At 42.6% G+C, this 18,000-nt stretch overlaps 1 protein-coding gene across 2 annotated transcripts in view; it reads left to right on the forward strand.

The window, feature by feature from the left end:
• LOC126475087 (nucleoporin Nup188) overlaps positions 1-18,000 on the forward strand; it is a 273,311-nt gene that overhangs the window by 203,211 nt on the left and 52,100 nt on the right. For both annotated transcript variants that reach the window (XM_050102653.1, XM_050102655.1), the window contains exon 20: positions 10,803-11,140. In XM_050102653.1, the coding sequence (XP_049958610.1) occupies positions 10,803-11,140 (338 nt within the window). The remainder of the gene's footprint in view (positions 1-10,802; positions 11,141-18,000) is intronic.

Consider the following 18,000-nt stretch of genomic DNA (forward strand, 5'->3'; position numbering starts at 1 on the left):
GGGAAAAAAGGACAGGTATACACTCGCTCGCACACACACACACACACACACACACACACACACACACACACACACACATACACAAAAGGCTTTAACTTTTACCAGCTTTCGGAGCCAGTGACTCTTTCTTCTGGCGGAAGAGTTGAATGGGAAGGAAGAGGGGTGAAGAAAAAAGTCTGGAAAGGTTTAGGGAAAGGGGCTCAGTTCAGAAAAGTAACCCAGAACCCCGGGTCAGGGAAGAATTACCGGACGGGAACAGAAGGAAAGACTGACTCTTGGGGACTGTGCCCATAGAGATATGAAAACCTGCGAGCTTAAAGGTGGAAGACAGGATAATATGCAAGACAGGTATTACTACTGAAACATTGTGCATGAGGTAATAACATTGTATGTAACAGAGATGGGTGAGGGGATGTCGAAAAATAGACAGATCCGAAAATGAAAGATGGAGTGAAGAAAGGAATATAAATTAAGGCCAGGTGAGGGGCAAGAACCAAAGACATGTTGCAGTGCTAGTTCCCACTTTGGGAGTACTGAGAAACTGTTGCCTAGGGGAAGAATTCAGATGGCATGTGTTGTCTGTATACACCTTCTGCCTATGCCCATTCATCCTGACTTATAACTGGGTGGTAGTCATGCCGAGGTAAAAGGCCGAACAGAGTTTACATAACAGCTGATATATAACGTGTCGTTTCACAGCTGGCTTTCCCTTTGATAGTATATGTTTTACCAGTTACAGGACTGGAATAGGTGGTGGTAGGAGGATGTGTAGAGCAAGTCTTGCAGGGGAATGTTCCCAGGGTAGGAGGAATAGGGTAGGGAGATGGGTGCCGAAGGAACATACGGTCTGACAAGGATATTGCGGCAATTGAGAGTGTGATGAAAAGCTATTCTAGGTGTGGTGGGTAAAATCTCAGACAAAATGGATCTCATTTCAGGGGATGGTTTTAGGAAGTTGTGTTCTTGTCGAAGTAGCTGACTAATACATTTAAGAGCAGGATAACACTGGGTGACAAGTGGTGTGCTCTGAAGTTGTTTTTTGGAGGGATCAGTAGTACCCAGATTGAGTGTGATGGCCTGGGAAATCTGCTTTTCAACTAGGCTGTTGAGGTAATTACGTCCAGTGGAGGCTGACGTGAGACTGGTGGTGTATTGCTGTAAAGAGTCTGCATCTGAACAAATATGTTTGCCTCAAATGCCAAGGCTATATGGGAGGGAATGTTTGACATGGAATGGATAGCAACTGTCAAAGTGTAAGTATTTTTGTAGGTTTGATGTGGACGGAAGTGTGTAGCTGGTCTTACATACAATGCACTTAGCTTTTCACTTTTATTAACTCGTGAACGATGGTTTAGTAGTACTGTCTGTCTTGCATATTACCCTGTCTTCCACCTTTAAGCTCTCAGATTTTCAAATCTCATCCGGTGCAGCCCCCACCAATCAGTCTTTCCTTCTCAACTCTTCCAGTAAATCTCCCCTGACTCAGGTTTTGCACAACTTTCCTGAATTATACCCCTTTCCCTAAACATCTCCAGTCATTTTCCTTCACTCCTCTTCCTTCCCATTCAGCTCTTCTGTGAGAACAAGGAGCCACTGGCCCAGAAACTTGTAAATGTTAAACCCTTGTGTGTGTGTGTGTGTGTGTGTGTGTGTGTGTGTGTGTTCCCATGTCGCTGCTTGGCGAATAGATTTTTTTATCTGTCGATTTACATTGTGTTAGAATAGTGGGTCATGTTCTGAGCTCAAAGTTAATGAAGAATCCCAAACAGAATGACTTGTTCCATGTCAACAAGCATTGATTCTGAAAACATCGGTCATGTAAAATGTGACTTATGCTTATTTCACATGACAAACTGAAAGCAGTGGATCAAGGCATTCAGGTAGCTGCAATATTTCTTGGTTTCCAAAGAACATGACGCAGTATATCATTAACCCTTATTAACATCATGTGGAGCTGTTGTTGTTGTTGGTTGTGGTTGTGGTGGTGGTGGTGGTGGTGGTGGTGGTGTTGGTGGTTTTCAGACTGAGGATTGGTTTGATGTAGCTTTCCATCTAGTCTATCATGTGTATACCTCTTTATCTCCACGTAAGTACTGCAGTCCATGTCCACCTGAAACTGCTTGTTGTAGTTGAGCCTTTGTCTCCCTCTACAGATTTTTGTGCCACCCCCCCCCTCCCCCCTCCCCAGCTTAATTCAGTACCTACTCGTTAGTTATCTGCTCAGTGTACCTAATCTTCAGCGATCTTGTGTAGCACCATATTCGTAAAGCTTCTATTCTGTCCATATATGTATACTGTACAACACTACATCAACTTTACTATTGCTGTCATAAGTTATTTTGCTTCCCAAATAGCAAAACTCGTATACAGTGTTCACTGCCTCATTTCCCAATCTATTTTGCTCAGCATTGGCTGATTTAATTTGACTATATTCCATTGCCCCTGTCTTACTTTTGTTGCTGTTCATCTTGCAATAACTTTTCCAAGACATTATCCAGTACATTCAGCTTACCTTTAAAGTTTTTGCCATGTCTGACTGTCATTTGCAATCCTCAAAATTTTTGTTTCTTCTCCCTGTACTATAATTATCTTTCCAAATGTCTTTCTGGTTTCCTTTACTGCCTGCTTCACGAACATATTGAATAATATGAGAGACAGGCTAAAACCTTGTCTCACCCTATTTTGACTACTGCATGTCCCTCAGCTCTTATAGTTGTAGTCTGGTTACTGTACAAGTTCCAGTCAACTTTTCTCTTCCTCTATTTTATTCCTGTGACCTATAAAATTTCAAAGTGTGTGTTCTAGTCTACATTATCAAAAGGAATCACTAAATCTACAAATGAAAGAAGCTGGCACACTCTGAATGCACCACAATGTATGAAAGATTACATATGAAGAATGCCTCAAGACTGGACCATTTTCCAATGGTAGTCAGTTACTGTCTTTAGATGTTTCTTAGATGGTCCAGTCCATCGTGAATTGTCCTAATAGATTCATACCTATCCGGTTATCGGTCAGCTATTCTTGTAAACTAGAGCTACAGTTTCTCTACATGCCCATGTCCACAAATACAAGTTTCAAGGTTTTCCTTACATTATGACAGTACTGCCTCTTTCTCTTGTGTATTGTGCCTGTAAATCTTTGTTTCTTTTAGTTGTTATTTGTAGTTTGAGAATCATTGTTCCTATACCACTGATCCCAGTATAAATGTGGACATCCTCAAAGAGGACAGGTCTGTTGCTAAGAGATCTAATATACTTCTGTCATGAGGGAACATTCAGACTCTCTCCTCATAGGTAGTTTTCGGATAAAGCATTTAATATTATTTTTGAGGCTGTTGTGCCATGTTCGCAACTTACAAAACTGCAACTATCCCAACTGATTGTTGGCTGAGACTGGTGATCTGTAGTAGAAACCCTTGACACTGAGTATTGCTAAAACATCCTCATACACAGCTTCAATTTCTATCTCAGTAACTTTGAGTTTCTTCCATACTGTAACAAATATATTGCCACTATTTCCTATTGGCATAGGATTTTGATACACAGTTAGTTTTAGCTGAACAAATCTCACTGCTGTCAATTTTGGTTTTGTAGCCAGCTTTTTGTAAATAATATTATGTGAGCTCCACTTCTTCTTAGGAATGCTTCCAACTCTCGGAAATTATTACAAATGTTTTGGCATTGGGTTTCTAGGATTTTAGCAGTCTCATTGATGAGGGCCATTTCTTTGATATATCATACCAATACTGAGGTCTGTTATTACTATCATTATATGGGTAGGGAGGAGAGTCACACAGTCTAAAAGTCCCTTGTGTATGCCCCACACACAGTCATCTACCTGGGCGGCAGCTCCTGCCATGTAGTGCATCTGGGACCCATTTACGGTGACCATACAGTTCCCAATACTATGGTGTAAATGTAGGAAGTCAAATCCTAGCTTGTTACAAAATATTCAAAGTCTCTAGTTCAAGCATTCCACTTTACTCAGTTCTGATAACAACACTGCAGTTTTGAGCTTTGATGAAATTAGGCCCTGTAGAGTTTGGCAAGACATGACTTAGCAGGGTTAGGGTCATAGCGCTCCTAACCAAACTTCAGTACTTCCAAATCTAAGAGTTTGGTCCGTATGCAATATTGCTCCCATGTAATGCCATCATGTTCCCCGTCATTGTCATAACTTGTCTTGTCAGTCTGTCAATCTTCATATCATCTATAATACATTTAGTTAACAAGGTAGCAGACATTGACTTACCATGCTGTCTTCAGTGTGAATTCAAGTGCTACCACTCTATGTCTGTTCCCCATAAAGTGATCCATGGAGATGTTTAACTTACGAGAACCAGCATGGCCTGTACATCTAGAAGAGACATTAGGATCTGCCATTTTGTCTCTCTTATGCATTCCCGTTGTTGGTTCGCTGTTAGAATAGGCCCAAGATATTCCTGCATCTCGTAAGAGGCGACTAAAGAGAGTCTCCCACATTTCAACCTAATCACTTGATGGTCCCCTTTTAGGGTCTGTCCTACACATCTCCCAAAATTATCTGAAGAGTAGTGAGAGGGCAAACAAACAAAGTAGTAGTCTGATAGGAAACTGGAGACTTGGGTGGCCTTTGCACCACCACTCTCTAATAGTTCTGCTTCCGAGGACGAGATGGAGATTCTGACATCCCTGAGTTCTTAGATCTCACCGACACCTCAGACACAATGGTGCTGGGTGTGAGCACTCATCCGCTGGTGGCAGGTGACCCTGAGGAGTAATCTGCCTGCTTGGTACCTTCATGTCTTCCCAGGTGACAGCCGGGATGGTTCCTCTGAAAGGGCACGGCCGACTTCCTTCCCTAATCCGATGAGACCGATGACCACGCTGTCTGGTCTCCTTCCCCAAACAACCAACCAACCCAGGTGACAGAAAGTGTCATACTCCAGTGGATTTGCATTGGTTTCGTTTCCCACCTGGATGAGTTAGAACTCTTTAAGTGTCACACCTGCTTTTTGTATGGCCCTTCTAAAAACCTGGTTTCCGCAATGTGGACCCCCACCCTTCATGGCTATCAGGAGTACTACAAAAACCATACTGGCTGTGACAGACTGTCAGGTGGAGTTTGTATCTAAGTCTGTACCTCTGTCTGTAGCAAACGTGTGCCCCCTTCAAAGACATTTATAAGCAGTGGCTGTCAGGGTGAGGACAATGCAGGAAATTACCATCTGTAACATGTACCTTCCTCCAGATGGTGAAGTGCCACACCATGTATTAGCTGCACTAATCTCCCAACCACCCACCACCCCCATACCTTTTCTATTTCTGGACGATTTTAACGTCCATAAGCCTTTGTAGTGGATCTGAGATTACTGGCCATGGTAAAAATATCAAGGATATCCTTACTCAATACAGATGCCTCGACTCATTTCAGTATGGCACAGGCACATATTCAGCCATTGATCTCTTGGTTTGCAGTCTTGTCCTTCTCCCGTCTATCCACAGCAGAGCTCACGATGACTTGTGTGGTAGTCACCACTTTCCACTCTACCTTTCCCTACCCCACCATCACTCATCTGGACGCTTGTCCAGGTGAGCTCTTACCAATGCTGACTGGGACACTTTCACCCCTATTATCACCGTTGAATCTGCATTGCATGGCAACATCGATGTGGTGATCCACACCATCACTACTGCCATTGTTGCCGCAGCTGAATTTTCCGTCCCTTGTTCCTCAGGTTGCCTCCGGCAGAAGTCGATACCTTGGTGGTCGTCTGAAATTGCTGTTTCCATTAGAGATTGTAGGTGAGCCCTTCAACTTCATAAGCGTCATCTGTTGCTGGAACATCTCATTGCCCTCAAATGGTTGTGCGTCCGGTTCTGTCAGCTCATCAAATGACAGAAGCAGGAGTGTTAGGAAAGATACATCTCCACCATTGCCACACGAAGCTCTCCTTCCCAGATTTGGACCAAGTTCAGATGCCTTTATACATATCAGACTCCTATAGGTATACCTGAAATTTCCACACATGGAGCTGTATATGCCGGTCCAGACCAATTGCTGAGTGTCTTGCCGAGCATAATGCTTGCACCTCTGCATCTGAGAATTACTGCCCCATCTTATGTCTCCTAAAACAGTGGGTGGAATGATAACATCTGTCTTTTGCTCCATGCCACCCTGTGCCAGATAATTCTACCTTCAGTGAGTGGGAATTCCTCAATACCCTTGCGGATTGTCCTGATGCAACCCCTGGTCCTGACCGCATCCATTCCCAAATTATTAAACATCCAGCAGTGGATTATCAGCACCACCTCCTTGCCATCTACAAGCACATCTAGAGCAAATGGTGAAGTCCCATCGCAATGACGGGAAAGTATCATCATTCCAGTGCTAAAGCCTGGTGATAACCCGCTAGATGTGGATAGTTATCGTCCTGTCAGCCCCACCAACGTTCTGTGCAATGTGTGGTGAGCCAGTGGTTGTGTTGCCTCCTCGAGTCTTGGGGCCTTCTGGCTCCGTCCCAGGGCAGTTTTCGGGAAGGTCTCTCCTTCACTGGCAACTTGGTCTATCTGGAGTCTGCCATTCGAATGGCTTTTTCTCAGCGTCAACACCTCATTACCATCTTTTTTGTCCTGATGAAAGCCTACGATACCACTTGGCGACACCATATTCTTGCTACTCTGCGTGAGTGGTATCCCTTGTGAAACCAAGTTGATGTTCATGCCCAGACAGGCCATTTTCAAAGTAAACGGCTGCTCAAAACAGGCCACTCCATGCAGACTCAGGCTGATGGCCAGTGTTACACTGTGGGGGACATTCGCATGGTCTTCCATGGGACCTGTGGTAGTAATCAGAAGCACCACGACAGCTGTGAACTATGTGAACATTATTAGGGACTACCTGCATCCCTTCATGCTGGATGTCTTCCGTTCCATGTACAATATTTTCCAGTGTATAAAATTCTGTGTTACCAGGCCAAAACCATGCTACAGTGATTTGATGAACATGATAGTGAAATTATGTTGATGACTTCCCCACCAAATTCATCTGATCTGAACCTGATGGGGCATTTCTGGTATGCTATTGGAGGTCAGATGTGTGCTGACAAAACACTGGCCTATACTTCTTGGGAACTGTGTGACCTGCATCTGGGATAATCTAATAATGATGGATATTGGAACACAGTATTAGGGGAAGGAATGGAAGGAGAAGTTATGAGAGAGTATTGGCTTCATTGCAGTAATGAGAGAGGAGGAAGACTAATTGAGTTCTGCAGTAAACTTCTGCTTGCAGTAGTAAATACGTGATTCAAATTTCAGGAGAAGAAGATGTATTCTCAGAAAAGACCTGTAGGTACAAGAAGATGAAATCACATACTGGATTGTAAGGCACACTCAGAAGTAGATATACACTCAGATCACAATTTTGTAATGATGAAAAGTTGTGTGAAGTTAAAATCATCCAGAAGGATCAGTATGATACTCAAGTACCAAGCACTAATGGCATGTGTTTGAAGATTTTAAGGCTATAGGTAGTGTGATGATTAAGCATTTCAGTTGAAGAATAATCAATACTTTTAAAAAGGGCACTCACAGATGTTGGATTGACAAACAAAGATACAAGAAAGGTAACTGCGAAGAAGCCTTGGGTAACGGAAAAAATACTTCTACTGATCCTCAAAAGTAGGTAGTACAAAAATGTCCAGCGGCAGAGAAATAGACAAACATAAGTCATTTAGCAGTGAAGTAATCAGGAAGAGCAGGGAAGATGTAAATAAATTGAAAATAGAAATATGGTCATTGAAAGGACTGATTCAGCAGGTAGAGAACTCAAAACAGCCTTGGGAAAAAGTAAAAGCAATGACATCAATATTAAGTTTGTAATGGAATTTCCACTGTTAAGTGTGGAGGACAAAGGAGATAGATGGAAGGATTACATTGAATGCCTCTACGAGGGTAAGGACTTCGCTGAGGACGTGATTGAGGAAGAAATGGAGTCAATATGGAAGACATAAGCATCCAGTATTAGAGTCAGAGCTTCATAGACCTTTGAAAGACTTGTGATCAAATGAGGCAGAAGGGATAGATAATAGACCAAAGAAGTAGCCAACTACTCAAGTTGGTCTGCGTTATCTGAGTCTAGACGCATATGATCATACTTTTGGGAAAACATCATCCACACAATCCAAAGATAACAAGGGTAGATAAGTGTAAGAACAAGCATCAAGCTGCTGACAAGAATAATATACAGAAGGACACAACAGAAGATTAAGGATCTGTGATAAAATCATCTTGGGTGCGGAGCCGAGCGGTGGCGTTGCCTTGTCGAATCATTTCATTGAGTTCCGTACCCATGAGAGGGAGAAACTGTAAGTGCACTGGATACGAATGCAAGAATCTGTAGGATTGTTTCAGTCCTATCCAAAGACCTCACCTTCAGTCCCACACCCATGTTCAGATATGTTGCACTTGTCAAAGCCTACTCATTCTCCCAATCCCTACACTGGATACCCTTTTTGCTACCAGTCCCTCCAATAGAAGCCAGCCTAGTCCCAATATAGTACCTTGCCTCTCCTAGTCCATACCACCATCCAAATGTGACACACCTCCTCTCCCAACTAATCCCCTCCTGATTACATACCAGGAACTCCTTACCTCAAAGTTACCTTCACTCTTCCTCCCTGGATCTCTGCCCAGGAGCACAAACCTCCGAACGGAAGAGAAAACAGCGCTCCACATTCTCAAGACAAATTCTTATTTAATCAACCTCCAGCAGATAAAGGCTTCTGCCATAGTGATTTCACCTTAAGAGTCTGGTACGACCCTCAATCTCTACTCAGATCCCCCAGAGTATCCAGGCCAAATCCATCTCTCTGCTTACCTCTGTGACCCCTTGCACACCTCCCAAAATCCATAAATCCATCAGTCTTAAATGCCCCATTGTAGTTTTCCTCCCATATTAAAGATAAGAATCACTTTGCTCACAGAGACCATCCAAACCCCATAACCACAGGTTTTCTAATCATAACTGTTGATGCTACCTCCCCAAACACCACCATCCCTCGTGTGTGCCCTCACAACTATTGAGTACTACTTCTTCCTATACGCTTGCAACTCCAAACCCACCACTTCATTCCTTTAACATCTAATTAATTACGACCTCGCATATAACTACTTCACCTTTGAGGGAAAATGTACATCAGATCTGCAGTATGGCCATGTACACCTGCTTGCCCATCCTCCTATGCAAAACCATTTATGGGGCGTCTAGAGTAAACCTTCCTAGCCATCCAGACCCCAAACCCCTTGTCTGGTTCAGTTTCGTTGATGACATCTTCACGATGTGACATGATGTGAAGCCACTGCCAAGATGCTAAATCCTCATTCCTCAACACCTTCTCCTCCATTCACTTCACCTGTCCTCAGCCAAAAGCACCACCGCCTTGATCCGGACCAATGACCAAGCAGTTTGGTCTCCCCCCCCCCCTCCCCCCCCCCCCCCCCCTGAATTTTGATCACTGTATGTATTACCTGATCTCTTCCACACCAAAAAATCTCTCCCATGTAGGCTAGCCATTTGTGGCTGGCACATATCCAGTGACCAGAATTCCCTTGCCCAGTATGCTGATGGTGTCAGTAAGGTCTTCACAAACTGACACTATCCCCCAAAACTCTAAATCTGCAGAGAGATTTCCTGTGCTATTTTCTTTAATCCTCCTAATATCTCCAAAAACTGTAAAGGAGCATCCCCCTCCTCATCGAATATCATCGTGGGATGGCACAACTAAACAGTATCCTTTACCAGAGGCTCAACTATACATCATTGTGTCTGGAAATAGAATATCCTTCTCACAATCCTTCCCATCCTTCTCAGAGTGATATTCTGCAACCCACTCCATGCAAGTAACATCCAGATCTATCTTTATGCCACACCCAGTCCCAACCTTTGCAAGACCTCTGAGACACCCACTCAATACATCCCACAACAGTCTTATCACAGGCAGTGCTCTCAGAGGCAGGGCCACATGTGAAAGCAGTCATTTCATATACCAGCTCTGCTGCAACTTCTGCACAGCATTTTATGTGGACATGGCTGCCATCCAACTGTCCACCAGAATGATTGGTCACTGCCAAACTGTGGCCAAGAACAGAGTTGACTATCCAGTGGCAGAACATGTAGCAGAGCACAACAAGCTTGATTGCAGTGACTACTTTGTGGCCTGTTTCATATAGATCTTGTCCCTAATGCTAGCTTCTGTGGATTGTTTAGGTGGGGATTACCCTCGCAACACATCCTTGAGTCCTGTAATCCTCCTTGGCTGAATCTCCACAAACCTCCTACCCTATATTACCCGAAGATGCTAACTTGACTCATCCTTCACCCACACCCTCTTCACAGTCTCCCCTTGATCTGTTCTGTCACCCTCTTCTTATCCATTGCCCTACATCATCATTATCATTGTGTGCTGCTTGAACTCACCAGTGCAAGTGCATATACCGTCTCAGAACAGTAAATACAGTGTGGATGTACAGCTGTGTGTGTGTGTGTGTGTGTGTGTGTGTGTGTGTGTGTGTGTGTGTGTGACTTCTACTTCTAAGCTAATTACATTCTACTAGTATTTTCATTACAATCAAAGTATCGATAACGAGTTAATATTAAGTGGATAAAAAAAAAAAACCACAATTGCAGCTACTTGTGTTCCCACAATAGTACAGATATTGATGTAGCTATTTTTTTATTTTCATTTTATTAATATTATATAATATTAATATATCCTCATTTGTGTCTTCCTAGACCTGAGTGTAACATCTCTTTTACAGATGACTTTGCATCTGAAAGTACATTATATGCAATATCTTCTATTGTGACTTTTGAAATGACAAGCTTGGAGAAGCCTGTTATTAAAGAAGCAATGACAGAAGAAGGGAAACATGGTTCAAAGGAAATCGAAAATTGGCTTAATACCTCAGAAGTAGCATCATCTAAAGAAACTGAAAAAGCTGGAAGCTGCATTCTTTCATTATGTCTTCTTCGCAAATTTTTGATGCAATTTCAGGGAAGACAAATCTGGCTTAATAATTACAGATGTTCAAGTTTAATCCCAACACTGCTTCAGACATATGGAAGAATTCTGTCTCACATACGTGAAATAGGCATGGTAAGTTTTCTATGAATAGCTATAAAATATTCTAGAAGTCTAATTACTACACACATTGTAACTGAGTTCGTTGAAATAATAACGTGTGTGTGTGTTTGTGTGTGTGTGTGTGTCTGTGTGTGTGTGTGTGTGTGTGTGTGTGTGTGTGTGTGTGTGTGTGTGATGCAACATTTTCTGTAGTATCTACCAATGGCACTAGTTTTTCTTTTTGTTACAACTGCCTGTGAACTGAAAAAGTCAGCTACAAATACACTTCCCCTTATTTCACTACTCTCTCTCTCTCTCTCTCTCTCTCTCTCTCTCTCTCTAATATTGAACTGGTATTGTTTTATAGTATGTATCATTTTTCCAGGAAATGAGCACAATGTAGTCTAGATTTAGGTAGTATAGGAAAAGTTTCACCATATTTTAGTTGAAAGATTTGTAAAGTTATGAATGTGCTGTAATCTACCCTGATGAGCCAAAACATTATGACCACCTCCTTAACAACATGTTCGTCCACATTTGGATCACTGAGCGAGGTGGCGCAGTGGTTAGCACACTGGACTCGCATTTGGGAGGATGACGGTTCAATCCCATGTCTGGCCATCCTGATTTGGGTTTTCCATGATTTCCCTAAATCACTTCAGGCAAATGCCAGGATGGTTCCTTTGACATGGCCCAACTGACTTCCTTTCCCATTCTTCCTTGATCCGCTGAGACCGATGACCTTGCTGTTTGGTCTCTTCCCCCAAATCAACCCAACCCAATCTACATTTGGATCACAATACAGTTGTGATTAACATCATGTTTGTGCACATTTGGATCACAATACAGCAGCGATTCTGTGTGGCATGGATTCGACAAGTCATTCGTATGTTTCCAGACATATGTGGCACCAGATGTCTATGCATAGATCATGTGATTCCTTTAAATTGTGAACTGGTGTTGGTGCCTGATAGCATTCTGTATGTTTCCTTTGGTTTCAGATCATGTGAATTTGTGGCCAAGTCATTGACTATCAAGCTCCTAAAACCACTTTGGCTTGATTCTGTCCTTGTGAAATGGAGAATTATTGTGCTGGAGGGTGCCATCGCTGTTGGTTGTTGGACGTTAAGCATGAAGGGATGGAAACAGTCCAGGATAATTTTCACATAGTCTACAGCAATGATGGTGCCCTCACTTAGTACCATAATCCCATAGAAACCCAAGTGAGTGTCCCCCATTGTGTAATACTGCCCACACCAGCTTGCATCTCTGGTACAATCCATGTTTCAGGCAGCCTCAATAATGTTGTAACCGGACATGACCGTCAGTCTGGTCTAACAAGATCTCTGTTAGGTACCACTTTTCCATTGATCTATGTTCCAATTACAGTCATCTCATGTTCACTACAATTGTAATTGATGATGTCATTGACTCAACATGGAAACATGTCAGGGTTGTCTCCTGTGGAGCTCCATGTTCAATAACGTGTGCTGAACAGTGTTCTCCAAAGCACTTGTGTCTGCATGAGCATTATATTCAGTTGCAACATCTGCCACAAATTTCCTCCTATCTACATCAGGGATTGGGCAATCCTCCAACCTCCATATTCTATGATGAGACATGGTCATCCAACACCTCATCACCTACTCACGGAATGACTGTGCTTGAGTTACTTTCTATAGATACTCACAATAGTTGCAAGCAAACAGCTAACCAGTTTCGCCATTGCCAAAATGTTCTTTCCAGGTGCAAGGCCATAGCAATCTGCCCTTTGCCAACATCACTTATGTCAAAGGATTTCGTCATTTGCGGTCCGTATCATTTGCAGAGTGATTTCTCAGTTGATTGTGCTCTCCTTATATACCATATTTACCCGATCATAAGTTGGAATGTTTTTCCCAAATTTGTTATTCGCATCTTAATCTGCTGCTGTTAAGGTCAACGTTTTTACGTTCTGTAGCAGATGAATATAGGGGATGTCTTTGCTACAGACGAAACTTTTACAGTTGAGGTCATGTGCAGATTTATTTTGAAGAATTCAGAAGGGTAGGATGGAGAACAATGACACCAACTTGACTGGGAATTAAAACGGATATGGTGAGCGGAGTTATAAGTGGACAACGAATTTTTTGTGCTGTGCGAATGTTGCCACCTGCCTTAGCTTTTTATGAACACCAGTCAGAATTAAATTGCAGTTTGCATGAATCTGTTTGTAGTCAGAATTGAACTGACTTGACTTTAAAGTTGGACACCTACTCACCACTAGTATGTATTTCTGCCAGAGACAGTAAAAGTCTACACAGGTGCCAGCAACAATGTAAATTTTTTGTGCACCAAGTTTGTCAGCGCTCACTGTGAGGTATGATGGGAACAAAAGAGAGTGTCAGCTGCTGGTTCTTTGCAGCCAGTGAGAGAGCAGCAGGCAGATGACATGCTTGGAAGTGAGAGATGAAGAAATATCGTCGCATTCTTAAGTCAGTAAAGAAGCAAAATTTGCTACATATTAAGAAAAAACAGCTGCGTTCTCAGGTCCTACCATAACCACAACCTTGGAAATTGCAGTATATTTGGAGGACACAGCTAAATTTTTGTGTCAACAGAACTACTCACATTCATTCATTAGGTGAAATTATTAACTCGGTTAGTGTTACCAGTGATGATGATTATGACAACGAGGATTAAAAATAGTGGCACTACAGATGACTGGCTTATGTAGTGAACAAAAAAAGAACTGGAGATAAAAATTAATGTAAACCATTTCTTTTTATTTCTTCTTTTAACATTTTAGACAGATACTTTATACCACTAAAACAGTTTGTAATTGTGAACAATGGAAAATCCAGGCTGGAATAATGACAGTATTACAAAAGGGTGGATTGCTACTCACCATATAGTGGAGACACTGTGTCGCAGATGTTGTTGTTGTGTTGTTGTGGTCTTCAGTCCTAAGACTGGTTTGATGCAGCTCTCCATGCTACTCTATCCTGTGCAAGCTTTTTCATCTCCCAGTACCTACTGCAACCTACATCCTTCTGAATCTGCTTAGTGTATTCATCTCGTGGTCTCCCTCTACGATTTTTACCCTCCACGCTGCCCTCCAATACTAAATTGGTGATCCCTTGATGCCTCAGAACATGCCCTACCAACCGATCCCTTCTTCTGGTCAAGTTGTGCCACAAACTTCTCTTCTCCCCAATCCTATTCAATACTTCCTCATTAGTTACATGATCTACCCATCTAATCTTCAGCATTCTTCTGTAGCACCACATTTCGAAAGCTTCTATTCTCTTCTTGTCTAAACTATTTATCGTCCATGTTTCACTTCCATACATGGCTACACTCCATACGAATACTTTCAGAAATGACTTCCTGACACTTAAATCAATACTGGATGTTAACAAATTTCTTTTCTTCAGAAACGCTTTCCTTGCCATTGCCAGTCTACATTTTATATCCTCTCTACTTCGACCATCATCAGTTATTTTGCTCCCCAAATAGCAAAACTCCTTTACTACTTTAAGTGCCTCATTTCCTAATCTAATTCCCTCAGCATCACCCGACTTAATTAGACTACATTCCATTATCCTTGTTTTGCTTTTGTTGATGTTCATCTTATATCCTCCTTTCAAGACACTGTCCATTCCATTCAACTGCTCTTCCAAGTCCTTTGCTGTCTCTGACAGAATTACAATGTCATCGGCGAACCTCAAAGTTTTTATTTCTTCTCCATGAATTTTAATACCTACTCCGAATTTTTCTTTTGTTTCCTTTACTGCTTGCTCAATATACAGATTGAACAACATCGGGGAGAGGCTACAACCCTGTCTTACTCCCTTCCCAACCACTGCTTCCCTTTCATGTCCCTCGACTCTTATAACTGCCATCTGGTTTCTGTACAAATTGTAAATAGCCTTTCGCTCCCTGTATTTTACCCCTGCCACCTTTAGAATTTGAAAGAGAGTATTCCAGTCAACATTGTCAAAAGCGTGTCGCAGATAGGCACAACAAAAAGACTGTCAAATAAGCACGAGGGTCATTCCAAAAGTAATTCCTCCTATTTTTATTCATGGAAACTACAGCAGATACATAAATCACATCAGCACAGATAAACAGAGCAATATTTCAGCTACAGACCATCATTTCTCCACATAGTCACCACCATTCGTTATGCAAATTTGCCAGTGATGAACCAGAGTCTGCATGCTGCACTTGTAAAAATCAGAACCAGCTGAGGCTAACCACTTCCTAACAGCTTTGATAACAGCATCCGAGTCTTGAAAATGTTCGCCACATAGCCCATCTTTCAGAGGCCCAAAGAGATGGCAGTCTGAAGGCACTTAATCAGGACTGCACGATGGGTGTGGTGAGACAGTCCAGCCGACTTTTGCAGTGAGTTGCATGGTGTCAAAACTGGTGTGGAGCCTGGTGTTATCATGTTGCAGGTGAAAGTTGGTCTTCTTCTCTGGCCTTATCCTGGGAATTCGGGCTTTCAGATTAGTCAGTGTTGTCTTGTAGCATGCTGAATTCACAGTTTCTCCAGGACATCCAAAAGAACCACACCCTGGCTATCGCAGAAGACTTTGCACATCACTTTGCCTGCAGATGGCTGCTTCTTGAATTTCTTTTTCGACAGAGATTTCGCATGTCGCCATTCCATGGACTGTCTTTGGATTCCAGCTCATAGTGGTGACACCTCATTTCATCTCTGGTGACGATGCTATTCAAAAAACTGTCACCTTCAGCTTCATATTGGTCCAGCAGGTCCCAACAAATTTCCATTTGAAGGGTTTTTTTGTTCCTTTGTAAGCATCTGTGGGACGCATATCACACAGACTTTGCAAGTGCATATGTTGGATTCTCAATTGTTCCAACATTGTTTCCAAGACATTACAGCTGACATTCAGCTTTGCACACAATTATCTGGTCTTTACCCATGATCAGCATGGATGATTTGATCAAGATGCTCTTCACACAAATTTGTGTGGTTTTTTATTTTTTAATTTTATTTATTTATTTTTATTTTTTTAATTTTTTTTCTGACTAGAATGAAGGCCTTTTGGGCCGAAAGCTTACGTGCTTGACAGTCTTTTTTTTTTATGCCTATCTGCAACTCAGATTCTCCAATGTATGGTGAGTAGCAATCTATCCTGTTCATAATATCGTCAGTTTATAATGTTCATTAGTCAAAATATGTTAGAAACAAAATTTTCTCAATGAGCCTCTTAAAACGGGGGATGGGGTTGTTATATTCGAGGTTGTCTTATACACTACTGGCCATTAAAATTGCTACACCATGAAGACGATGTGCTACAGATGCGAAATTTCACCAACAGGAAGAAGATGCTGTGATACGCAAATGATTAGCTTTTCAGAGCATTCACACAAGGTTGGTGCAGATGGTGACACCTACAACTTGCTGACATGAGGAAAGTTTCCAACTGATTTCTCATACACAAACAGCAGTTGACCAGCGTTGCCTGGTGAATCGTTGTTGTGGTGCCTCGTGTAAGGTGGAGAAATGTGTACCATCACGTTTCCGGCTTTGATAAAGGTCAGATTGTAGCCTATCACGATTGCGGTTTATTGTATCGCGACACTGCTGCTCGTGTTGGTTGAGATCCAATGACTGTTAGCAGAATATGGAATCGGTGGGTTCAGGAGCATGATACGGAACGCCGTGCTGGATCCCAACAGCCTCGTATCACTAGCAGTTGAGATGACAGGTATCTTATCCGAATGGCTGTAACAGATCATGCAGCCACATCTCGATCCCTGAGTGAACAGTTGGGGATGTTTGCAAGACAACAAACATCTGCACGAACAGTTTGGCGATGTTTGCAGCAGCATGGACTATCAGCTTGCAGACCATGGCTGCGGTTACCCTTGACGCTGCATCAGAGAAAGTAGCACCTGCGATGGTGTACTCAACAACGAACCTGGGTGCACAAATGGCAAAACGTCATTTTTTCGGATGAATCCAGGTTCTGTTTACAGCATCATGATGGTCGCATCCGTGTTTGGTGACATCGCTGTGAACGCACATTGGAAGCGTGTATTCGTCATCGCCATATTGGCGTATCACCCGGCGTGACGGTATGGGGTGCCATTGGTTACACGTCTCGGTCACCTCTTGTTCGCATTGACGGCACTTTGAACAGTGGACGTTACATTTCAGATGTGTTATGACCTGTGGCTGTACCCTTCATTCGATCCCTGCAAAACCCGACATTTCAGCAGGATAATGCACGACCGCATGTTGCAGGTCCTGTACGGGCCTTTCTGGATACAGAAAATGTTCAACTGCTGCCCTGACCAGCACATTCTCCAGATCTCTCACCAATTGAAGCGTCTAGTCAATGGTGGCCGAGCAACTGGCTCGTCACAATATGCTAGTCACTACTCTTGATGAACTGTGGTATCATGTTGAAGCTGCATGGGCAGCTGTACCTGTACACGCTGTCAAAGCTCTGTTTTACTCAATGCCCAGGCATGTCAAGGCCGCTATTATGGCCAGAGGTGGTTGTTCTGGGTACTGATTACTCAGGATCTATGCACCCAAACTGGGTGAAAATGTAATCACATGTCAGTTCCAGTATAATATATTTGTCCAATGAATACCCATTTATCATCTGCATTTCTTCTTGGTGTAGCAATTTTAATGGCCAGTAGTGTATGTTCCGTACGGTGTTACTGTCACATGCCTGCAATTCCATAGGTGGCATTCAGTCTTGTAGTGGCAGTGGTTATAATGTTTTGGACAATTAATGTAGAAATAGCAGTGTAATTGAATAGTGTTAAACATGGTCACCTACACTATGTGATCAGAAGTATCTGGACACCCCCAGAAACAAATGTTTTTTATATTAGGTACATTGTCCTGTCACTTACTGCTA

This window comes from Schistocerca serialis, chromosome 4, assembly GCF_023864345.2.
Source record: "Schistocerca serialis cubense isolate TAMUIC-IGC-003099 chromosome 4, iqSchSeri2.2, whole genome shotgun sequence".
NCBI classification, from domain to species: Eukaryota; Metazoa; Arthropoda; class Insecta; order Orthoptera; family Acrididae; genus Schistocerca; species Schistocerca serialis.